Below are 26320 nucleotides of genomic sequence, written 5' to 3' on the forward strand. Positions count from 1 at the left end.
GTAATATGTAGGCAAAAATATTTCCAAAAGAACATTTAGTACCTGTGCCTGTTTTACCACATAATATTTTATCAACAAAAACTAGGTTTTTTTTTTGCTTACAAGTTATGTAAATTTTTTTTTGAAGATAATACCCAAACAAAAGCAGTTAGTGCTTTTGCAGAACTATTGTGGTTTTTATATGTGTATCTGTACTTCTTTGTTAGTTTGACGTTTTGGAAGATTTTCAGTTTGTGAAATTATTTATCTCTTGGTCTGTTTGTCTATTTGTTTTGTTACACAACTGTTTAGTGCTTTGCTTCCAGTGTTGCATCACAAAGCTAAAAAGGGACCCCCTCGTCAAGCCAAGTATGCTATTCACTGCATCCATGCAATATTTTCCAGCAAAGAAACTCAGTTTGCACAGATATTTGAGGTAACATTAAATACTTAAGTTACTTTTACTCATCTTTTATATTGCGTATGTAAACTAAGGAATGTAGTTTCAAGTTGTAGCAGATTTAGGAAATAAGTTTTTCTCCGTTCCTTTTGTTCTTACATGATTTTGGCCTGAAGAATGGTTGTAGAGGGTGTTCGTGTGTCTCATGATTAGTCATATTTTAGGTTATGTATTTTAAGAGCTTATAGAGTAAAACCAAGTGTTAGGCTGTGTACTACAGCCATGAACTATTTATGGAAAGAAGAACCATATGCTTCTCCTTATCCCTGTTGAAAATGGTCAAAAGTATTTAAATGATTGCAGAAATTATGGAAAACTGAATTGTGGTACAGACTAAATAAATTTTATAGCTGTACCTGCAAATGTACTTTTTAATTAGTAGCCATCAGCCTCTTATCTTGAAGGCTGAATCATTGTCCATTACTGGAATTGCTAGCTTGAGATCTAGTTCTCCCACAAGAAAGGAGGCTTTTTAATCCATTGTTTCCTAAATGGTTGTGCTTGAGCTGTCACTTTTTGAACTATCCAGAGGTGATAAATATTTTGTCTGTCATCTTGACATTTCCTCTGACTTAAGGAAGACTTGATGGGTTGGTGAATGTATCTTTAAAATCAAATAATCAATAGTTCTTTTGAAATTGTATTTCTGAAGTAGACATGGACAACTTGGTACGAAGCTGTCATTCCCAGCCCCTGAGTAAGACACAGATTATATCAGTAATACCTAAATTTGTTGCCTTTTTTTTAGCCGCTGCATAAAAGTCTGGATCCAAGCAATTTTGAGCACCTCATTACGCCATTGGTTACTATTGGCCATATAGCCATGCTTGCACCTGACCAATTTGCTGCCCCCTTGAAATCTTTGGTTGCTACTTTTATCGTCAAAGATTTACTAATGAATGATAGGGTGAGTATTTTTAAAATCTTATATTAAGAGTATGCTTTTTCTCTAGTATCATACTCAGCAAGTGCTTGGGAGAATATTTGGCATGCTGATTCTGCTTTTTGTATATGGTAGTCTTTTGATTTCCTCATGTAGTTTGACTCCATTCAAAACCCATGGTACAGGTAAGGAGAGTTCTACTAATTTAGGAATCCTAAAAAAGTGATGAGCTGCATAGCACAACATTTCATCACTTGTGACTTGGCCTTTATTAAAAAGGTGAAAATTGTTATGACTTTATTCTGTTTCTTATCTTGAGTGAGTTGTGCTTTTTAGGAAGTATATTACATTTGAAATTAAAATACACTATTTAAATGGAAGACTGAATTTCAGTTTCTTGAACAATTTTGTATTGATTCTAAAGTGATTATGGAGTCAAACAATGAACTCATGCATTGTTTGAAATTGCTTAGGGAAAGATACACTGTCTAAAATAGTAAAATGTGTGTGAGGTTCCAATCTACTGGATATGGCAAAACTTATTTTTCAAAGCAATGGCTATTACGCCCTAAAGGAATAGTTTTCAGGTAACAACAACAACCAGTCCCTTTATTAATTTTAAATTTGCTGATACTTGGAGAGTGAGATAAGTCACTTCTGTAGTGGTTACTTCTGTAAGGTACAGGAGGCATGCAGCTGACCAGGGAGTGCTGCTGTATTGTTTCCAGAAGCAAACAGGAAAGAGGAGGTTACAAGTTTCACCGAAGAGTAACAGTATGATAACAAATGTAACATTTTGTTTAGCTTCCAGGAAAGAAGACAACAAAACTTTGGGTCCCAGATGAAGAAGTGTCTCCAGAAACCCTTGTTAAAGTGAGTAGCATGTACTATGTTTTCCTGTCTATTATGTTTATAATACGTACTAAGGATTTGTTCTTGGGAACATACCTTTTAATTATTATTATATGCATAAATTTACATGTACACTTCATTAAGTTTTTATATAAGCTCTTTATAGGTGTAGTTTTGCTTTCTGACACTTGACTGTGATGATAGCTGGATTACTTAAAGTAAAATTATTTTCCCCCTCCTCTACAATGTTGGAGATAAATAGTATAGAAATTTTGTTAAAAGTCTTTCCTTTTTCTGTTGAATTTTTATGCCATTCCAAGAAACTTTCAGTGTTGTTTTGGAAGAAGAAAAATGAGGTTTGGATTTGTCAGTTTCCTCGAATGAATAAATCTGTTACATTGTTTATTTTTATGTGTTTGCAATGTGTATTAGATAAAAACCTGGATTTAAGAAAAAAAATCACTTTAAAATGGAGGGGGGTTTGTTTTGATACTTTACTTAAAAATGTCATCTCAAGCTTTTTCTTATTTTGGAGTAATGCAATACATTTTCTGTACTCTGTAAGAGATACAGTCAGTCAATTTTTCAGTGAATTAGAAATAGACTCAAGATGTGGAAAATCTATTCTATATCTGTATTTGGTTTTTAAATACCCTTCAGAACAGAGATTTTTTCTTTCACTTCTTTCAGAATGAGATACTTGTCTTTTATACTGTGCTCTATGTTATATCAGTTGCTTAGTTTCTAATGTCCTCTGAGTAGAGTGGCTCTGGTTTTAAAAAGTCTTTGCCTTTTCTCAAAATTGTTAAACACTTCCCAGCAGACCTCCCTTTCTGCTAGGTTACTAAGTACTTTGCTTTGCAGTGAGGTACAGAACACTTTACTGGAAAAGCTTGGCTTTTTTGAAGTTGATTTGTTGCTTTCAGGTTTTTGACTCCACAAAGGATACTTTTCATATTTGTGCAACTCCATAGTTACACAGTATACTCCAAACGTTGTTAAAAGAATGCACCTTTGTTTTAATTTAATGAGGTGCTAATTTTAAATAGACATGATTTCACTTGAGTGATTATACATGTAGCTTGAAGTAGTAAATATTGTTTTTCTTAATTCTTTTAAATGATTTGTGAAGCTGTAATATCTCTCTAAAATGTACTTTTATATTGATAAAACTTCTTATACATTTGGCTATTTGAAAGGGAATTAACCTGCAGAAATTCTTAAGGCAATTTGCAGTTGAAGCCAAGCCTGAAAACTGTAAGAAGAATTTATTTGCCAGTGAAAACAGGTTGTTGTGAAAATTGATTTGCAAATTTAATTAGCATTTATTACTACTGTAGAGCTTAAACTTAATGTATGCTCCGGACCATGCCATTAGTTTATAAATTATTTCTCTCTGATAGTGTACTTTTCTTCACTCTGGTTTTACAAGCCTCTTTTTCATTTTGTAACATTATTATATATTTATGGGGGATTTAAAAACTATCAAGTTGGTGTATGAAAGTGGGAAGGGCTGCTGAAAACTAAATTTTAGTATTGTCCAGCCTAGCAGATATAGACTGATACAGGATAACCTTAGTTTTGGGTGCTAAACCTTGTATGAAAGGCTCTCTGCAGAGAAGTGTTTCGGTATAGTATTAACTATGAATTGGATTAATGATTGTATGAGTTAGACTGGAATTCCTAGGCCTGGCACTTGAGTTCTAAAACAATTGTCTGTCTTGGCAGTGACCTGTAATGTGTACTGTGCACCATGCAGCGGATTGAGACTTGTGTAGTAGCAATGATATTTCTTGTTTCTTTCCATATCATTGGTATATAAGGTTTTTAGTACTATTTCTTTATGCTCAAAGTGGGCTTTGTTTCGTTTTCCACTCCTGACAAACTTGTAGCCTTTGTGGCTCTGAAACCTCAGGCAGTAGAAACCTTTGCCAGCTGCTGCCATAATGGTGATGTAGTAGGAAGACAGTGTTGTCTTTGATATGGCTGTATCTCATTTTCGCTTTCTTTTCATGTTGTGTAAAATAATATTTCATCTCGGAGGAGAATTCTAGGCTCATGGAACATGAATTGAAACAAGAACTTCAGACTGAATATAAGGAAAAGCCTGTGAACAGTCAGACAATGCAACAGGTAGCAAAAGGTTGCGGGTTGCCAAAAGAGCCTATGCAGTCTTCATTCTTGGAGGGCTTTCGACACCACAGTGCATAAAACTGAGACCAGTGTGGTGTGATTTCATAGCTGATGTTCCTTTGAGCAGGAGATTGAACTGGAAATCTCCTAACACTCCTTCCAACTGGAATTATCTTTTAATAGCTAGACTATTTGGTTGCAGAGGGAGAATTTAAAACGTGTCAGCAGTCCAAACTCATGTCACGTTTAACAAAGTCTTTGAGTAATCAGTAGTTATAGGCTACCCCGGACCAAGTCCCACAGGGTGACCCTCAGTTGGCTGGTCATCGGGTGCCTGGATAGCGTAATTAAAATCCCCACCAGAAAGATGGAAGTACTCTTGAGCTGCAGGAATCTGAGGGGGTTTATTGAGGATTGATCGAAGGAGTAGGGAGGCAGAAACAGGAGCAGGGAGACAACCACACTCAGGGGAGGCAGACTCCGAAAGCCCTGGGGAAGGAGGGGCCAGAGTATATAACTGGGGAGGGATGGAGTAACTAGGGTACAAATGATCCAATGGGAAGAGGGTGTAAGGGAGGAACAGGGATGGGGTAACATAAACTGGGCCAATGAGGGAAAAGGGAAGGAGTGGTTTACAGAGGGAACCATTAGGAGCAACGAGAACAGGGAACTTTCCAGAACTTGGGGAGATGACAACCACAAACTGACAGGTGATGGGCATGTGCTCATTTGCATTGGGGGGCAGAGGACTCTGGGGAAATGCCTTATGCTAAACAACTGTAGTTCCCCATGGCATTCCCACACTGTCTTCCCCATGGGCACATCCCACAAGTAGTAGTGACTGGGGGAATTCTCGTGCCCTGTACTAATTTCATGGAAATGCTTAATTCTGAATGGTTGTTGGAATGTCATTGTATCATTAACACCAGCAAAGAAATAGGGAAACTAGTGGGGTCAGACAAAAATTCTGAACGAGGTGCAACTAGGACTTGACTACATGGAAGGAAGACTAGAATAGGTTTGGATAATAAAACTGGGGAAAAGACATTATGGAGGGAATTACTAAAAGCCAAGATTGAAACTGAAATTGGTCAGGGGACAAGGTAGCCTGTATCTGTTCCCTGGCTGAATGCGTCATTTATTTGAAGACCAAGGAGAGCTGTCATATTTCCATCCTCTCAACAAATGGGAGGCACTAATGGTTACAAGTTCTGGTTATGACATGAAAAAACTGAATTGTGAGCTGTGAAATGATCTGATGCTAATATTATATTACAATTATTATATTGGGTTTGATGCTATTAAAATCTTCTGGTAGATACTTAGAGCTGTTCCAGTGGAAGACCTTTTGAAAGTGAGGGCAAGACTCCTCAGGCTCCATTTGCATTTTGAGTTCTGGAGTGACAGACATCCTACAGCTTACTGGTGTTACTAATAAGGTGGAGCAAGTGGACTACAGTCCTAAAAACTAAACTTACATAGAAGTGATAGTCCTAGAACTGAGATCTGATGGGACCATTTTGGTCAGTTCGTTTCAGGGAGTAGATCAATTATGCTATGATAAATTTAATTTGTTGATATTGTGAATGTTGATATAAATGTTACTAGAATTGCTTTTCCCTCTAATGAGAATATTTGAAGTTACCATGTACAAAAAGTGTAAGTTTTCTAAAGCTTTTGGGTTTTGATCTTCAGAGTTCAGTATTTTGTTTTGGTTTTGGATTGTTATTTGGTTTCCTTTTTTTTTCCCCAAAGGATATCTATGTGATTTAGATGAGCATTTTCATTTTGCTGTGAGAAGATATTCTTTTTTGTTTTCTGTATTGTCTCTGCTGTCATATGAAAGGAAAATGAAAGGATAAAGGGATTCAAATACTAAAACAAACTTAATCTCCAAATTAATGTTTATTTTCACTAAAGAAATTGTAATTATTCAGTGTTTCATGGTAGTTGCTGGGTTCTGCATAATGGCAGAAGCTTGCCTCAAAGTTTGATGTTTCCATTGGCAAAACCAAGTTATCCCTCCCTGACTTTGAGGCTTTTCTTAAAATAGCTGTGAAAAAAGTATTCTTTACCAGGGTAAGTTATTGTAGTACAGATTGCTGCTCTTAACAGTCAAGTTGTCTATTAAGTGTTTTTTCAAGTACGTGTCTTAAATTTAAACTCAGATATGACCTAGATAAATAGAGAATATATAGGGCACAGGAATTTAACGCCAAGGTCATGGGTTCAGTTGCTGTATGGTTGATTCACTGGACTTGTTGATCCTTGTGGGTCCCTTCCGACTCAGAATATTCTGTGAATTCTAGGTATATATAAAGATGAAAATGTGTTCTGCTTTTTGATCCAGTAACATTTTCTTAGTAAGTATAAACTGTTTAGCCTATCTCATAATATTTAATGGATGTAAACTCAATTAAAAAAATGTTTTCAAAGGACAAAATGTGATTGCTTATAGAAGAAGCAGCTCAAATTTTAACTAAATGTATAATTTTTATTTGCTGTAATACATGCTTGAGACTTTGAGTGAAAAGTTGCTGTCTAGTGAGAGTATGTCTGGTTTTCTTTCAGTATTTAAATGATGTTTTGCAGTCCTGACAGACATATGTTTGTACCAGCGAAAAGCACTTGGGAAAAAATACTGTGTGATTAAATTAAAGATTATTTTTAAAATTAGGCTTATGATGTATGATTTGACATTTTGGTATAACTTTTTTTTCAGATTCAGGCCATCAAGATGATGGTTCGATGGTTGCTAGGAATGAAGAACAACCACAGCAAGTCAGGTACTTCTACTCTGAGATTGCTAACAACAATATTACACAGTGATGGAGATTTAACAGAGCAGGGGAAAATAAGGTATGTAACAGATGGTGATGTTTTCATGTCTGTGATGATGGAGGGGGGTAGAATTTTAATTGAAGTAGTGTGTAAACTATTCTGCTAGACTGCTTAAAAATTTATACATTTTATTTCATAAGATGTGATAGTAAGCTTGGCTGGTTTCCTACGTAAGTTTGCTGAGTCTCAGGTTTTGTAACACTGTACACACAGCTGAATTTTAGGTTTAATATTCTTGTTTTTATTTATCCCTTCAATAGGCCATTACTCATATAGCAGGAATAAACTGTGCAACTTCCTCCTTCCCACTGAAAATTTGTTTTAATTTTTTATGCAGCTTGCTGTTCCTGGTGTACCAATTGCTGTGTATGTCAAATGCCAATAGGTGGGCTTTCTAATAAAGAATAATAGTGTGTTGTATAAACCAGATGGAAATACTTAGTACAGAAGACACTTCTGCTTGGAGGCAGGCTAATCTACCTTGAGTTCTCTAGAAGTGAAAGCAAGAAGGAAATGTGTAAACAGGATTAAATCTCTAAATAATTTACCTTTTAGGTGACTGTTAGACAACTTGTTTTTCTGGGTATCTTAATCCTCTGTGGTAGGAAAAGTGACAAGTTGTCAGCTGCTATTGCTTGCTGAACATTGAAAATTTATGTCTACAAAAGCCATTAAGGGCATGGGTAGATTGTGCCAGTATGTTTAAAAAGGTTCTGATTTTCAGGTAGAGTTAATATTATGCAGTAGTTATGCAGATAGAACCATATTTTGTGTGCAAAATTGCAAACCTGAAAGCTGTCCAGTATATTATCTTTGTAGCAACTGTGTAGTCTGTCCTAAAGTTCTTTGTAAAATTGTTTTATAATTTTAAGTTCTGTAATGTGACCATTCATGGCAATTGCCAGGGAGTTGAGTGGCAGTAATTTAGCTTTTCAGCACGACTATTGGAGCACATGGTTGGCTTATGCAGTAGTTAGTGAATAGATTGATTCTGTGGACCCTGTGTGTTTTCATGCTTGGAATGATGATTCCTTACTGTGCATGTTTCAGAAATTTAATTTTCTCATTCCTTTTCTACTCAAAAAGTAATTATGTAAAGTAGAAACTTTATATAATGATGTGATCAGTTCTCCAGTTTTAAATAAAGTTAATGGAGGGCTAGGGAGGGATCTTTTCAGGGTAGGGAGAAATCTGCAGTGACATATGACATTGCTGTGGAGGTAACCCTTCATCCCCAGAGCCTGGAGCTCTGCCTGGGGATGGATGTTGAGCCAATGGAGAGCTTATGGGATAAGATCGAAGAGCAGATTGCTCTGGGCAAGATCCTGGTGAGTGTCTGCTGTGGGACCCCTGACCAGGAAGAGGAAGTGGATGAGGCCTTTAAACAGCTGAAAACAACGTAATGTTTGCAGTCTTTGGCCTTTGTGGGGAAATTCAGCCTCTGTGATATCTGCTTCAAGAGCAACACAGCAGTGCATAACAATCCAGGGCAGCATCAATGACAACTTTTGACGCAACTGGTAAAGGACCTAATGAGAAGAGGCTCTCTGCTGGACCTCATACTTGCCAACAAAGAGGGGCTTCCTGGGGATGTGAAGATTGAAGGCAGCCTTGGCTATAATGACCCTAAGATGGTGAAGTTCAAAACCCTGAGGGCAAAAAGGGTGTCAGAAGGAAGATTGGACTGGACTTCAGGAGAACAGTCCTGGGTCTCTACAGGAATGTGCTTGTAGGGTCCCATTGGATAAGGCTTGGAGGGAAGAGTGGCCTAAGAAAGCTGATTACCTAGTATTCAAAAATCACTCCTCAGTACTCAAGAGTGATCACAGCAGAAAAGCAGATGGATACTTTGGCAAACTGTACTTGGAAGAGCAAGGTGCTCCTGGCAAAATTCAAACACAAAAAGAGGGATTGAGAGCAGCCCTGCAGAGTAGTACTTGGGGACACTGGTGGATGAAAGTATGGACATGAGCCAACAATGTGTGCTTACATCCCAGAATGCCAGCTGTGTCCTGGGCCACATCAAAAGAAGCATGGCTAGGAGGTCGAGGGATTTGATTCTGCCTCTTCAGCTCACTCTGAGGCTGAGACCCTACACAAAGTACTGCATCCAGCTCTGGGGTTCTCAGCACAGCAAACACATGGACCTGGTGGAGCATGTTCAGAGAAGGTTCTCAAACAATCAGAGGTCTGGAGCACTTTTATGAGGAAAGGCTGAGTGAATTGGAGTTGTTCAGCCTGGAGAAAGGTCTAGGGAGACCTTATTGTGACCTGTCATTACTTAAAGGGAGCCTGTAGATAGAAGGAAGACTTTTCTTCTTTATGGTAAGGGTGGGAGGTAATAGCTGCTCCATCCCTAGAAACATTCCAAGTCAAGTTGGACAGGCCTCCAAGTACCTGCTCATTGCAGGGGGCTGGACTAGATGAGCTTTAACTGTCCCTTCTGGCCCCAGCTATTCTATGGTTGCATGAGGCATACAGAAGGAGGAAGCAGAGATGGGTAATCTGGCAGGAATACAGGGAACACCATCTGAGATACAGTTAGGAAAGCCAAATCCCAAGTGGGATAAAATCTAGTGAGAAGTGACAAAGGCAACCAGAAGAGCTTCTTTAAGTAAATAAGTGACAAAAGGAAGACTAGGGAAAATGTGCACCCACTGCTGAATGAGGCAAGAGCCCTGTTGACAGGACATGTAATAATTATTTTGTGATTCTCACTATTTCTTTTCAGGAAAGCTCCAGACTGGTAGAAGGGCCAGTCTGTTGTCTCTGTGTGAGCAGTACTGCTTACATTAACAATTACTCTCAAAACCTGAAGCAGAGGAGATGATGTTTCAGGCCTGTTAGTTCTGCATGGAACTTGATGATACTTCCTGACCTTTGTTCTTCACCTATTGAGTGCAATAAGGATATCTTCTTTTTGACAATGCTTTCTGTGTCCCTTCTATGCAAACCTGATACTGCTCCTTCTGACTTGGAGTAGGCTTTGAAAAGAGTAAAATTGTCCATTCAGTACAGAACATAACCTTTTAGATTGTACTTGATGTGAGGTCATTCTGTGTGAGTCAGTTTTAGTGTTCATGGCTTGAACTTGTCTTTTAAACACTTTAATAATCTGCTAAACATAATTGAATTAAGTGAAAGTGGCAGGGCTCAGGAGCCTTTGATGCTGTTGAGGCCGTCAGTCATGTTGTAATCTTCTCAGTGTTGCTGCTCTCATCAGCCCTAAAAGTGACTCTGCCCCTATGCCTCTTGAAATCTACACAACTACCTTTCAGTGACAGTGTAAGATATTTTTTTTTTTTTATTTTAAAGCATGGTTCAGCCTGGAGTGTCAGATGAAGGCAAGGTCCCATTTGGACAACAAATCCCTTCTCTTGTCCATCCTTTACACTTTGAAGTAGTAGGATTGATGACTTTCTTGAGTTGCTTTTAAATCAACAACTGATTTCTTCAAGATGTTAATCATGTGTAGGTTAAATTCACCAGTCTTGTATTTTTCTAATATCTAGTTTTATCAATAAACAGTACCTCAACTGTCCTTTCCAAGTATTTCATTTTAATTTTATAAGTCATAAATAGTCCTACAAAATTCAAGATTATACAAATTTTCTGTTTGTGGTTAGGTAGAACAGCTAGGTTTAATTTGCATATCTTTGTTGTACCTTTGATTTTAGTCTATACTAAGCATAAAATAAGATTATTTCAGTATCAGAGGATGCTAGCATTTGCTGAAAGCATTGATATTATATGTGAAGTTGAATTGAGATTTTCTTGAAATGCCATCTGCATTTTTTCACAAATTAATGCTCACCAAGAGAAAAATTATTAAAAACCTTTTGGAGTTTAGAATCTCATAGTTCTGTGCTATAGAAAATTTGCCACACATCTGATATACTACATTTTCAGCGGTTGCATTCAAAGGACATTTTGCTATTGTCTTAAAATAAAATTCACTTAGTCATTACAGTGTCTAATTAATCTTAATTTATGTTGTCCTGAAGCATGGATTTTGAGCTAGAAAAGTTTGGGGGCCAGAAATGGGCTGGCTACTTCTTTGGCAGGGCTCTCCTGCTGAAGGGGGACCAGCAAGCTGAACAGAAGTATCTTACTGCTAGATGTGGTGTCTGAGGGGCAGTATGGCCTGTCCTGGCTCAATGCACAGCTAGAACTGTTTCACAAACTTTTAGGAAGTTTGATGGAAAATTTTTATTGCCAGGTTGGGACCAGGTAATGGTAAGTGGGAATAGGCTGTAAAATGTGGTGCCATGAAAATTATTTTGGGTTTGAAATTGCTTCTGCTTGCATGGGAGTGGCTAAGTTCACAGAAACTTCTTTCCTTTGAAGTATTTGTTTTTCCAGTGATGCAAACTTATTAGATTTACTTAAGTCAAATAATTGCATAATTTTTTTACTAATTAACCTTCACAATCCATGTGCTTGTTTTTCAGTAAACCTGACATGTCTCGCTTGAGGCTGGCTGCAGGGAATGCTATTGTGAAGTTGGCACAAGAACCTTGTTACCACGAAATCATCACCTTAGAACAATACCAGCTGTGTGCACTAGCCATAAATGTAAGGAAATTTGTTGGGAGTTGTAGGTTATCAGCAGATGTATGAGTATATAGCTGTTTGTTCTGTATGTTATTTATATTAATCTGATTTTATGCAAAATATTTAGCCTTGGCATGAAATTATTTCTCCATTACATAATCCTGAAAACTCACTGTGAATGAGAATTAGATCTGTAGTACTGGGCTGTCCACTGGGGGAAAGCTTTGAGTTGTCAAATGTTAGAATACTGATAAACTAAGAAATGCAGTATGTATTTAAGTAATACCCCAACTGCATTATAACATTACTAGAAGTTAAAATGAGATTAAGTAAAGTATGTTGAACTGTGGTGAAAACAGTCACCTTGGTTTCTCAATACTTGGGTAGAATACTTCTGCCTGTGAACCCATAGTAAGGAAATAACTCAGATTGTAAGTAGAGATATAGGGACCCTCTCTATTTCTGGCTTGTAGGCTTAGCGAATTGTACAGAAATTGATTCATACCCCAAGAGTAAGGTGGTCATGAAGAGACTTCTGTTGGTGTAATTTGTGTAGATGCTGGTATTCTCCTGGCTTTCCAGAAGTCAAGAAATCCTCTGGAATGCTATTTAAAATCTTAATTCCTGTGTCCAGCTAAAAGCTGCAACCCATTTTAAATGTCAAAAAACTATAAAATGGCATTTAATGTTAGAAAATAGAGAGTATGGCTCCCGTGTGGCTTTTGTTTACTTTCATACAGAGTATATTTTTTAGTTTCAAAAGTTGCTTCAAGTTGGTTTCAGGCTAGAAAAATCATTCCTGTACCAGACAAGAGAGTCTCTATTTTAAACTATATGTGGATTTTAAGCTTCTGTGTTCCTATGAAAAGGAACACTTAGTCAGTTCCCAAATGCTATGAAAACAAGAGAAACGGAACAAAGCTTTAAACTACTTAAGCAGATGAAATCTAGCAAAACTACAGCAGAAATTCAGTGGTAATAACTGGAGGTCTTTGCACCCAAAGCAAAGTCTGATACTTTTCAGCTTTCCTATTCCAAAACTGAATAGAAATGTTAGTCTTGTCTCAAAATGAGTTATAAGGATTTTTACAGTTCAGAACAAAATTAGTCAAGACAAAAACAGGCACTCAGTGTAATGAAAAATAAGTTCTGTCCCTGCTCTGGAAAGGATACTCAGGCTGGGTAATGTCATGCCAAACTAGCCTTGCCAATGTAGTGATTGCATGTTCTGTTTTCTTGTGAACCCAGTGATCCAAATCTGTTCATTTCTTCAGTCATTTACCTCCTGTGGCAAATCTTTATTGCAAATGTTAACCTTGTAGTTCCTATCAGAATTTTGCTTCATTGTTTTGATACTCTTTTCAGTATGTTAAGGTGCAAGCCCTTTGCCCTCTGCTGTCTCTCATTTTATCACTTATTTTCCAACTATAATAGTCTTAACTGTTTGTGGATATTCTAACAGATGTGCTGTCACCTTTTTTATGTTTAACGCTTACCTTTCCTGAATTTTCAAAAGGGAATTTTGAGAGATAAGATTCTAATTAGAACATGGGTTCTAATTAGGGTTCTCAACATTTATAAACCAGTTAGTATCACATTTTGCTGTAGCATTATAGCATACTTTGGACTGGAATGAACCCATAAAGATCATCCCATTAAACTCCCTTGCTGTGATCGGGGACACCTTCCACTAGACCAGGTTGCTCAAAGCCCCATCCAACCTGGCCCTGAACATCTCCAATGATGGGTTGCTCACAGCTTTTTTGGGCAACCTGTTCCAGTGTCCAGCCACCCTCATGGTAAAAAATCTTTTTCCTGTGTCCAATCTAAGCCTCACCTCTTCCAGTTTAAAACCCTTGCTCCAGAGTGGGACACATCTCTCCAGATGAGGGTCCCATGAGAGCAGAGTAGGTGTCAAGAATCCCCTTTCTGACCCTGCTGGCCACTTTCCTTCTGATGCAGCCCAGCACATGGTTGGCTTTCTGGGTGGCGAGCTCATGTCTAGTTTTTCATCCACAAGTGACCCCAGTCCTCTGCAGGGCTGCTCTCAATCCCTTCATCCCTCAGCCTGTATGGATACTGAGATTTGTCTGGAGTCAGGTGCAGGACCTTGCACTTGGGGCTCTTGAACCTCCTGATGTTTCCCTGGGCCCAGCTGGTCAAGGTTCCTCTGGATGGCAGTCCTTCCCTCCAGTGCATCAACTGCACCACTTGGCTTGGTGTTATCCACAGGTTTACTGAGGGTTGTTCTCAACTCTCCTATCTGTGTAATTAACAAAGATGAACAATGCCAGTCCCAGTATTCCCCCCCTGAGCACACCAGTTGTTACTGATCTCCATTTGGACATTGATTCTTTTTGACTGCAATCCTTTGGACATGGCCATCCAGCCAGTTTCTTATCAGTTGAGCAGTCCATCTCTGAAACCCATATCGCTTCAATTTAGAGACAGCATTGTTGTGTATACCTGTGTCAAAGCCCTTATAGAAATCCAGGTAGGTGACATCAATTGCTCATCTCTTATCCATTTACACATTCACTTCATTGTAAAAGGTTAGACCAGTCAGGCATGATTTGTCCTTTGTAAAGCTGTATTGGGTGTGTGTAATCCCCTCCCTGTGGATATCAATATGCTTTGTCATCGCTTCCAGGAGAATCTATTCCTTTGTAGTATCATTTCTGTCACTTTTCCCTCTTCATTTATTGATACTTCTTTGCCTTTCGTGACTTTCTAAGTTGTTTTCTAGAATTTAGATTGTAAGCTCTGTCAGGTCAGGAATTCTGCCTTTCATTTTCACTGCAGCTCCTAATGGATTTTGAATACTTAAAAATAACACTTCTAGATGTTTTTGAGGCCTTCTCCAATTTCCTTTCTCACTGTCAGTGGAGATGCTCAGATGCAGAGTAGCTACTCTGAATTAATAGCTTCAATAATTTTTTCACATAAAATGGCGCTGTATTTTTTTTTTTGAGATTTGGCATGTGCACATATGCATACATGTAGGTTAATGCTTAGAGTGGTTAGTATTAGAATCCATTTCTTGATGGTAGATACTAAATACTCTGAAAGTTTATTTATTCTTAACACTTTCAAGTCTAGCCACAAATCAGGTGACAACAAGGCCAACTCTGTTTTTGTCTTATTTAATTCACAGCAAAGATTCTCTAAGTGGGCAGATCAGAAAACAGATTAAAAACAGAGAAATCTTACTTTTTAAGGCATGTGATGGTTGCATAGGTTCTGCTGTGGTTCTGTGCTGGCACTTTTTTTCCCCTCTGATGCTGCTGTTTTTTAATATGTAATGATTGGAGTGCAGAACACATAATTAAATTTTGTCACTAATTGCTGTGTGAAAGTGGCATTGGTAAACAGGGGCTTTATGATGATGAAATGCATGTAGTTTTAGTAATTTTAAAATAAGTTACATATGTGTTTGGCGAATCTTACAAGCTTCTGACTTCTTTGATCTGACTTCTGATCAGCTGACTTCTTTGATCTCCAGAACAAATTTTGATGTCAGCAGAGCTTCATATTGAAAGACAGTGAAATGTAACTGAGGATAGTACTTCAGTGTTTAACAAGCTTTAAGATCAGGTTTAAGACCTGATAAGCTTTGCTGTTGAAAATACAATTTAATTTTATTTAGAATAAGTCTTGTAGATTGCATACGTTTCATTTGTCTAAAACATTCCCAGAGCTTTTTCAGTTTTCTTTATTAAGTCATGGTGTTGTAATTGATGAATCAGAGCTGTGTCTGAGTGGTACAGGATGTTTTGCAAATATGTTTTTTTTTTTTTTTTGCTTTTAAATGGTGGACTTTTACATGATGAATTAACATTAAATCTATAGGTGTAGATATATAAAATGGGATTAATTTATGGAGTTTGTGTATGCTGTTAAAAATAGCATACCTTGGTTAAGTTTTGTCCCCTTCTTCTTAGTGAGCTAGTGTAACTGAGTCAATTTAAGGTTATTCCCAATATTAAATGATAAAGAAAATATAGTCATTCAAATTGGCCACACAATACCATCAGTAGCAACCAACTGTTCCTCCCTTGTCCTCTGAGACAAAGATGTTTCCCTGCTGCAACAGCAGCTAGGCATCTGTCTCTTCTGAGCTTCCTAAAGGCTTTAGACTTATGTGATACTGAGGAGGAAAAGAGGGCTCTGTCTTAGCCTCCTGAGGGGGTGGATTTGCGGTAAGCAGACAAGAGATGATGAGCAGATCTCATGGTTTGGGTTTGTGGGCTTTGGTTACTTCAGCTCTGGCTACAGCAGGTGTTTCAGGATTTCAGTCCACAGAGGGGGAATATTGCTTGAAGCATAGAAAGGAGAAAATGGGGCTTCATTGAAAAAAGTTTCTTCTCAATTTCATTTTTGATGGAGGCAGAGGGAAGATTGTTTTATCTAATACATGATCTCTTTGATGCCATTTGGAAATTTAGCAGAGACAGTGTTTCCAGTGGCTAGGTTTTGGCTCTGCACTTCAGTTGACTGATAACTGGAAACCCTCTTCAATCCTTTCTGATTTCAAAGCTGTCATTTGGCTAAAATAGCTGCTTATTCCTGTTAACATTTTTTCTTTGTATTTAGAGATAAATCTTTCCTCTTGACCTATTTTTGGCAGGTTAAATGTGCCAAGCTATTTTGGTGACCTTGTTTACCTTAAGCTTTTCTGTATGTTTTCTTCAAAGTCTTTTCTACATGTGCTTCTGTTAAGCTTCCTTGTCCTGTGTTAGGAAGTGGTTTGTCATGTATTAAATGGTATATGTAGGTTATTTTCATACAAAAATATTTAAAGTTCATGCCTTTTGTGGGAACACATTACTTAATAAGCTGTAGAACTACAATTGCTGCCTTCATATTGTTTTACTTTGTGTTGTTTGTCAGCTGTTAAACAATTCTCTTCCTTGGTCAGTTGTAGTGCATAGCTTTCCACAGCATAATGGAGATACTTGGTACTCTCTTCAGTGTTTCACCTTATCTGGTAATCCTGTTGAATTTTATTCAGTTTTTAATATTAACGTCTTGATGAAAATGTGTGAAATCATAGCAGCAAAATCAACAAGGTGGTGGTTACTGGTGGGTAAAATGTTTTTCTGCCGATCTTTGCTTTACAAAGCAAGTGACCCAACTGTAAACAATTTCAGTAACTCCATGCCTTAGTACTATGCTAAATTAGGCCTTGGGTCCTGAGTGTGATATCTTCCTGCACAATTTTTGAACCTTAGCTCTTCTTCTGAGCTTAAAGGAAGCTTCAGCTGATTAATTCAATTAAATTGCTCTGAATTGGCATTAAAAAAAAAATATTGCAATTCCTATCTTTCAGTGGCTTCAAGGTCTAATTGATTTTAGCATATTTACCAGAGCTTCCATGCTTTATTTTACAGTTTATATTGCTTTAAGAAAAGTTTACTGTTTTTTTTTTGGTTTTGCCTTTTCTTTTAATAGGATGAATGTTACCAAGTGAGACAAATATTTGCTCAGAAACTTCACAAAGGCCTTTCTAGACTACGGCTGCCACTAGAATATATGGCTATTTGTGCACTGTGTGCAAAAGATCCCGTGAAAGAGAGAAGAGCTCATGCTAGACAGTGCCTTGTGAAGAACATAAATGTCAGAAGGGAATATCTGAAGCAACATGCAGCAGTTAGTGGTAAGAGAATAGAAGTCACTTTTTACTACAAGTGCTGTAGTTCAAATATAAATGTGAGTTGACTGAAAACATTGATAGTTGTCTGATATATTGGAAGTGAAGTAATTTTCCAAGGCAATTATGTGTACTATTTGAACTTAATAATGTTAATAATGTTCTAAATGAAGTGACAATGATTAATTTTACTTCAGCAATTACTAATAAGTAACTTTAATACATAAATGCTGTACTAAATAGACTGTCCTTGCACTGCTGTATTGAGTAGCATCTTGTGTTATTCCTGCAAAGGGCTATATTTGTTGGCACTTCAGGATGAGTTTATGCAATTCTTTCTTAGTGCCAGTGGTCTGATTGTGAGAATGCTTTGGAAGCTATTATGGACTTATGTCAGCTATTTTTCTTTTATTAAATCAGTCCTTTTGACTTAAAGTTACACAGTATTACAACGCTGGTACAGGGTCATAGGAAAAAGTAGACCTTTGTGAAGAGCTATAGAATTTTTGAATGAGAGGTTTTGAAAGTTTTATTTATTTGAAAGATTACTCATGGTTTGACCTTTGTGAAATGAAGAGGATTTTTTTATCCTTTTAGCCTAAATCAGACCTGTTTAGTGAACTTGATCTCAGAGATGCTGTCAGATAACAGACTTCTGTGTTTACGAATCACTTTATATTAGTTTTGTCAGTCTTTCTCAGTCCCCTTAGACTCTGATCAGAGAATAAGTCTGCAGACAAATCCTTTTGTGTATCATTAATTAGAGTTAAAGAAAAAAGTGGTACTTTTCTCCCACTCAATAACATGTAAAAAAGAAAAAATAAATTGAAGAAATACCTCTAAGTAATTTTAAGACTATTTCTCTTGAAAGTTGAAATGTCTTTTTAATTATGTAGACAGAAAGCATAAGAATTATCATGTGTTTGGAATAGATGCTGCAAAGTTACTATCAAAGATCTGGGGAAGAAATTAAGAGGAACCTAGGTGTGTGTGGTTTTCTTTATCCAATAGGACTTCAGAGAGCACCTGATAAATTATTTTCTTGCTGAAATAATTGCATGATGTCTTTGATTTGACATATGCTATAACGCATGGGGAGTCTGGATTAAATACAGATTGCAGGAGTTTTTGAGGATTACAATCTTAACTTTGTGCCATTCAGATTTACCAGTTTGAGCTTTCAGCAAATAAAATATCTTGAACTGTTTGTATCCTAAAACATCTATATTGCAGCAGTTCAGCCAAAGCTGATTTCTGGAAATAACACAATATTTAAATGTGTGTCTCCCTCTGCCACTCTTCATGCTGATCATGCAGTAACTGAGAGTGGTGATGATGGCAGTACCTCCTTTGGAAATCTGCACCTTTGATTATTCCAGCTGTGGCTGAATCTACAAATGTGTGATTTTATGATACGTTTTGTCTTGAAAACTTCATATAGGTTAGGAGGATATCTGTTGGATTTTTTGGGGGGATTTCAGCTTTTGTTGAAAAGATGGTAAATTTCTGTTTACCCTGCCTGAGGAAAACTTTCTAAGGACTGGTACCTGACAGTAAAACGCCTGTTTATTCCACACTGGCCTTTTATAGGCTGGCAGGAATTATTCTCAGCCCTCTTAAATTATCTAAATTCAATTCAGAGTGGAAGCCACTCAGGAAGAGACTTATTTTGATTGTGTATCTTTTACTAGTTTCATCTGGGTAGAGATGTGTCTTGCATAGAAATTTTTATGTACTCATGATGGGCTTTTCCTTGAAAGTCAGTAAGCAGAAAAATTACAAGAGTAAAGATATTTTTTTTTAATGAATGTTCTATCTAAAAGGACTCTTTTGAAGGGTTTTGGCACATTGTAGTTTTATGTGCTCGTAGGAAACCCACCCTACTTTGTCTTCTTTCATTAGCGATAAAAGTTCTTTTTTTTCTGTACTGTTTATGTCATGACAGGGTTAAATATAATATGTATCAATATTTTTTCTTTCCCTGTTATGTCTGTAGCTAGTTAATTTTATTTTCCAGACCCAGTTGGAATTATTGTAGTTATATGAGAAATTGTCCAAGGCAGGAAGTTACGGAAAAATTGAGTTTGAGCTCTTGATTAGCATTCTATTGAAGCTGCTAATTAGTACAAATAATACTGGGTTGGTTTGTCTGGGGCATATCTAAGGCAAGCCAATTTTGCTAGTGTTCTGAAGTTGTAATTACACTCTTTTCCTACCCTGCCATCTTTATTTTTTTATTTAGTAATGTGAACAGCTGCTGGCTAAAATGCAGGACAGTGCTTGAAAAGAAGTAAAGGATGTTTTTAAAGTTAATAGTGCAGTGTCAGTTGCACACTAAAAAATAAAAAACACACTAAAAACTGCTTTGCAAAGTACAGTGGATTTCAGTTACATAAATATGGCTTGAAATAGAAAGACATTGGGTGATTTTATATGTTACATATCTTTTATGTAGACTGTGCATTACCCTATTTACAGATCTCTAAGAAAGGGATAGGTTAAGACTTGATGTCTGCATGGCAATTATTTTGTTAGTTTTGTAAAATCTGCAATAATGGTGTATTTTGTTTGATGTGCACAATGTTTGTCAAGCGCATCTCGTATGACTACATATATTTGAGGTAAAACTGTTATTGTTGTAATGTATTTTTAAATAGTTTTCAAATAATATTAGTGTGTATAATGATTTACAGATGTTTGGACTTATGAACAACTGAATATGGTATATATAAAAGTTTACTGAAAGATTTTCCAGACTTGGTCATGCACTTACTATTGCAAAATGTGACTTTTCAAAAGCTGAGCTTGGGATTTCCCTCTTCCCTTCACATGTACATTCAAGTCATGTCAACACTGTGATATTGCATTTGCCACAAGCACTAAAGATCAGATACTTGTGCCATGCATGGAATACCAGGAAGCCTTCTTTTGACCATTGTCTTGCCTGTTGCACAGGGTACAGGTTTAGTAACTTAGATGTGCTGTGTATCCTCCGGCTTCACTCAGGCATCAGGCAAAAGAAATAAGTGTGGATGTTTGCTGAAAAATGTTTTCTTTTTTTTACTTTTGTTGTACAACTTGTCCATCTGTTGTCTGTGCCCCTTGATCTCTGATGTGCGGGAGTTCATGCTAGGGTTCATGTTGGCTGGGTCAGGGAGTTTGTTACCTTACAGAAAGTGTATTTTGTGATCATAACTCTGAGAAGACCATTGGAAACAACCCTTACTTTTGGAATCCCCAAGGGAGATAGGCCTTCAGACTGTTGTGATGGAGGAAAGACTTTCTTGCAGTCCTGCTTAGGATTCCGAAAGTCTCAGAGAATGCTAGAAAATATTTTGAATGCTTTGAGTGTCACAGTTGAGTTGTGCTGCTCTGTTTAGGTGGGATTGAGCCTTTCAAACTCAGTGCACTACTACTTGGTTACAGCTTTCATGTGACCTTCCACTCCTCTGGAAACAGATATTGTGGCAATTTGACTGCAAAATCCCTGCAGAAAGCGTGTGTTCTCTTGACAGCAAAGCTGTACACTGCAGTGTCCAAAGAAATAGTAACAGCTTATCCTGCAGTTGTGCTGGTCTTAGATCTTGCAGCCACTGTGGATTTTGTGATCCATCCTCACGTCTGCTTTTCAAAGTCCTTCAGAATATAGGCTTTACACTGAGGAAAGGATTGGGAGTAGGAGGTAACTGGAGCTGTATCTCAAGGTAGCTAGAAAACAAGCAGCTCTGAGCGAGAGATACTTAAAATCTTAGTTCTTGCGTGCATGAAACATGTGCATATCAGCCATGAAATGAAACAGCATGGAGAAATTATAGGCCCACATGTGTTTGTACCTTAATGCATGCTGACCTCAAAATTTGCCCTCTCCTCTTTGTTAGAAAAGCATACTTCTTGGTATATAGGTTTTTGACGTATCTTTCTTCTGCTTTTCAGAGAAACTGTTGTCACTTCTACCAGAGTATGTTGTTCCTTATACTATCCATCTTCTAGCTCATGACCCAGATTATGTCAAAGTCCAGGACATTGAACAACTCAAGGACATTAAAGAGTAAGTCCACTTTTAATAGTGTTATTTCTAACTTTATTTTAAGTGGAGTTTTAATTCATTGTGGTACCCTGTTACACAGTCCAGTGTGCATAATGATGCCAGTTACTTCTGTAAAATATTGAGAAAAATAGTATAGGTGCTTTTTTAGTGCTCTGTGATATTTTATAGAGGAACCCTTCACCTCCTGCTCATCTTCATTTCATTTTTCCAAAAGAACTGTTTTCTCAGAGTTAGACTGGTTCAAATTCATAATACTAGTAAAAGCTGGACTTAATCATGTTCTCAAATGTGCTTTTTAAAGGAATTTCTTTTGTACTTTGATTCATGCGAGATACTGTATTTCTCCTGTAGGTGCCTATGGTTCATACTGGAAATATTAATGGCTAAAAATGAAAACAATAGTCATGCCTTTATCAGAAAAATGGTAGAAAATATCAAACAGACGAAGGATGCTCAAGGACCAGATGATCAAAAAATGAATGAAGTAGGTGATACTTTTTGATTGGAAATTGCATTTAGTTCTGGCCTGCTAATGTAAAGGAGTTGCTTTTTGTTTATACACCAACTTTAAAATGTCTTTCAATAGAATTGTATGTATGAAAATATAGTTTATTTACTGTTATGATTATATTTATTGTAGTTTAGATGGCGTTTATTTTCCTGTGCTTCAGTAATTCTTGCACATTTGCAAGGGAGTTGTAATAGTTTTCAGTTCTTTTGTTTCTGTCTCAGTAAGATTACTAAACACTAACTTTAAAGAGATATAAACTATAAAATTTACTGTTTAAATCATTCACTAAAGTGCTTTTTAGTATTTAATTTCTAAAGTGCAAGAGTAAATTTAATAGAGAAAGAAAAATACATTAGAAATCTCTGGTATTGTGTAGTGCATGTATCAAACTTTTTTTTTGTGGTTTTAGCATCACATCATATCCAGATTTGTCCCTTTTCTGCTTTTCCCACAGAAATGTGTTTTGGGTGGTGGATGGGTGGGATGTGTGTGCTCATTTGATTAACTTTGTCTTAGAAACTTGTTGTATGGCAAACACTACTCCTAAGTGCAGAAAGACCATGAAAACCATCTGTCTTCAACTGTTAGACTCACAATACTTTTGCCATCGGTATTTCAGTATCCTGAGACACTGTTTAAAATGCAGGCTAGTGTTAAATGTTTAAGGTGATTGCTTTTAAACTCTGATTTCTTGTGGTCCAGTGCACAGAAGATACACTGTCTTTTGTCAAGATTTTCAATGAACTGTTGTATAAATTTAATTATTTACAGAAACTATATACAGTCTGTGATGTAGCAATGAATATCATTATGTCAAAGAGTACAACATACAGTTTGGAATCCCCTAAAGACCCTGTACTTCCAGCAAGATATTTTACTCAACCTGACAAGGTATACTTTGGCATTTAATTTTTCTTGAGATAAGTCTGTTTAAATATTTGCTAGTTGTAATTCACGGTTCTTTTTCTTAAATATTTCTTGTAACCTCAGACTTCTCTCTCTTACATTGTAGTTGAAAATGTATGGATGGATATGTTGTCATAAATATATATATGTGCACACACCAATTTCTCTTCCCCCATCTCCCATATTACTGATCTAATTTAAAAATTCAAAAGCATAAATGATGTAAATAAAATCTTTCACTGCAATCTCTAGAATGTATCAATATTTATCTCTTGTTCACTGATTATTGCTGTAATTGCCCCCACCCCCTTTTTTACAGAATTTCAGTAACACCAAAAATTATCTTCCTCCGGAAATGAAGTCTTTTTTCACCCCTGGAAAGGTAGGTATGGTGGGGAGTTGAGGTTTGATGCTGTGTTTGTGTTCTGGTTTGTTTTTGGAGTGATGGTTTTGTTTGCTTTCTTTGTGGGGTTTTTTAGTTGTTTTGTTTTTTTTAAAGAAAACTAGCATGTAATTAATGAAACACTATGTTTAAGATTGTTTCTAGGTATAGAGAAAGAGATGGGTAAAAGGAAAACTGCTGCTGTCTATACTGGGTGGTGGCAACAATAGGCAAAACCTGTTGCCTTTAGAAGGAGAGGATCCAAAACCACTCCAATATAACCCATAATATTTGTCATGTTTACAAAATGGTTAACCTTTTTAGACTGCAGAAGACTACAGTGTTGCATACAAAGTGGCAGCTATGGAAAACTCTAACAGAAATAATTTTAAAAATCACATCATTAATCTTTGCCAAAGCTGAATACAACTTTACAGTACCTTACAAGATAACTGACTGTTCTATAGTTTTGTTAATTTGTTCCTTCAGAATATGCATTCTATTGAATGCCAGTGTTCTTTCTTCACTAAAACTAAACACAGGTACTCTTTAGGATAAAATTAATGTCTGGTAAAGAAAGTGACAAACTGTGGTTTTCATCTGGATTAATGCATCCTGTTCTAGATGACAAAGAACATTAATTTGTTACGTTGTGAAACAAAGAAATCTTCATTACACTTAACTTTGGTAATGAAGCATGAGCTGTCAGCTAGTAACTTAATAATAAAGGAGAAGTGCAAGCTAGGAAAAGAAGCAGATTTCTCTTTGAGAAATTGAAAGTCAGCATTTATGGATTGGAATAGGTCATCATTGAAATTCTTTTGAATCCTCAGTCAACTTTTATATTATTTTAGATTTCTAGTGCCTAGAAATTTTAGGCACTCTAGCTCTTCTTGTGTTGTTTTGAAACAAACGGGAGAGGTGTATTTGGCCACCAAAATTTTCAGTTTCTTCACTTTCACGAGAGGAACATGAAATGAAAGTTGGTTTGGGGAGTCTTATTTTTGCAAGTGGAAAACTGGCTTGGGTGAGTGTTAATGGAGTGGATATAAGGAGATAACACTGAGGGCAAGAAGGCTTTGAGTGTAGATGCTGTGAAAGGGAGGAGTTCTTTGTGCAAGGCCCTCTCAGTCCCTCCTCAGCAAGAAGTCCAGTTCAGTGTGAATTTGAAAATCTCTTTGCTTTTGAGCTCTTTCAGCATACACTGATTAACACTTAGTTCTAAACTAATAGATGTAAATTGTTAAACTGGATTTATTTCTCCAAGGTTTATTTTTGGAAGGCATATGCTATTTTTCTTTTGTGCTCAGTGCAGAATGAATCTTTGTAAATGCAAAATTCCCTCTGGCTATGAAAGTATAACCAGAACTTCATGGTCTGTAGCTCTGAAAAAAGAAACTCCCAAGGCTGATATGATATGCATGTTAAACTTTTTGTAGCTGTCACTAACTGCAGACATAGCTAGAATCTAATATTGAAGGAGAAGATGGATAATGAGAAATGCAGGGAATGGTCTTTAATTCAAAAATTTTGTACATGGGTGTTTGGCATTCTCTTTAGGAGTAATTGAACTCTTTCAAGTCTCTCAAAAGTTAGTATGAGCTGGAGGCGTTTGGCAGGTCTGAAAGATAATCCAGTTAAATTCATAACCTGAAGCTCACCAGTGTCTGGAAATTGTGGCACTTACTAAAAGCTTAGCATTTTTAAATCTGTGCAAGAAGTATCAGAATTTTCTCCACAGTATTTGGCTTTTGAGATTCTCACTTATTCCCAGTTGAAAATAATGTGGTTGCCAGTAATATCCCCTTAGCAGAAAGGGCCGTTGTGCTGCTATTTCTGCTTCAGTGGGCCAGGTGCTTTTCTGGTGCAGATGGGGAGCTGGTTCAGGTAGGTAAATCAGCAGAAAGCAAATGGCACAGAAAGTGACACAGTGCCTGACTGCATGGTCTGGTGAGCACACAGCACTACCAATGAGAAGAGGACAGAATCTAAGGCTAGAGAAAAGAATACCAGCTTTGGTGGCAGCTAGTTATTTGATTGCAGCTCACTCAGCTTCCTTCTGGTGTCTGTTGTAGCCCTCATACAAATATGTTTATCACTTTGTGTTAAAATTAACATAATGATTGCAGAAAGTGAAATCTGTGAATATTTTAAGCATAGTACATGTTAACAATATCTGAACTTGTAGCTTAAAATAAAGGAAATATATTTTTGGTTTCAGCCCAAAGCAGCCAATGTTCTTGGAGCAGTTAATAAGCCTCTTTCGTCAGCAGGCAAGCAGTCTCAATCCAAATCTTCACGAATGGAAACTGTAAGCAATGCCAGCAGCAGTTCAAATCCAAGCTCTCCAGGAAGGATCAAAGGGAGGTTGGTAGACAAGAAAGGATCTTTGATATTTCAAATATTTGTAATGGAAACTTTGAATACTTCTATAGGGTTTTCTAAGGAAAGGCAGAATTATTTTATCCTACATTGAAGTGAAGTTACAGTACCACATTGGTATAACTGAAACCATGAATATGGCTTTCTAACTCCAGAAACAGATTTTCTTAAAAAAAATCCAAAACCAAAACAACAAAAAACAAACAAAAACCACCAAAAACAATCAAGAACAAAAACCACAAAAAAATTCCACCCAAATCCAACAACAACATAAAAAACCCAGATTCAATTTACATCCAGAATTGGCTGAAGGAGAAGAGGAAAGCCTCATATGTTTTAATTTTTTTGAGGACAGGGTTGGGGTTTTTGGAGTGTGTTTTCGGTAGATAGATATATCCCCCCCAACACATATATATATGTACCTGTGTGTGTGTGTGTGTGTGTGTGTGTGTACACAGCTGCAGTCCCTGGGAACCTGGCTGTAATGCTACAAACACATCCCACCCAGGGACAACTGGTAGACCATTGTAGTGGTCCTGTATGACTTCCTCATTGAGTCCTGCACTTTGCTGGACTTTGCAGACAAATATTTTTGGATTTTAGGTTAGTTTTGTGATGAAAAAGTGAGTGCACTGTAATGCTACATAAGTCATCTTCTAGTTATCTATCTTTAAAATGATAGCTATTTTTGTGTCAGTTTTGTAGGTTATTCATCAGCTTAGTTATGTTCATTTTTTTC

At 36.9% G+C, this 26320-nt stretch overlaps 1 protein-coding gene across 4 annotated transcripts in view; it reads left to right on the top strand.

Moving 5' to 3' along the window:
* PDS5B (PDS5 cohesin associated factor B) overlaps positions 1-26320 on the top strand; it is a 102186-nt gene that overhangs the window by 63352 nt on the left and 12514 nt on the right. For all 4 annotated transcript variants that reach the window (XM_068181979.1, XM_068181981.1, XM_068181980.1 and 1 more), the window contains exons 20-30: positions 292-415; positions 1188-1346; positions 2127-2195; positions 7030-7166; positions 11600-11723; positions 17154-17358; positions 21286-21400; positions 21752-21884; positions 22683-22802; positions 23137-23199; positions 25421-25566. In XM_068181979.1, the coding sequence (XP_068038080.1) occupies positions 292-415; positions 1188-1346; positions 2127-2195; positions 7030-7166; positions 11600-11723; positions 17154-17358; positions 21286-21400; positions 21752-21884; positions 22683-22802; positions 23137-23199; positions 25421-25566 (1395 nt within the window). The remainder of the gene's footprint in view (positions 1-291; positions 416-1187; positions 1347-2126; positions 2196-7029; positions 7167-11599; positions 11724-17153; positions 17359-21285; positions 21401-21751; positions 21885-22682; positions 22803-23136; positions 23200-25420; positions 25567-26320) is intronic.

Source organism: Anomalospiza imberbis, chromosome 2 (genome assembly GCF_031753505.1).
Source record: "Anomalospiza imberbis isolate Cuckoo-Finch-1a 21T00152 chromosome 2, ASM3175350v1, whole genome shotgun sequence".
In the NCBI taxonomy this organism is placed as follows: Eukaryota; Metazoa; Chordata; class Aves; order Passeriformes; family Viduidae; genus Anomalospiza; species Anomalospiza imberbis.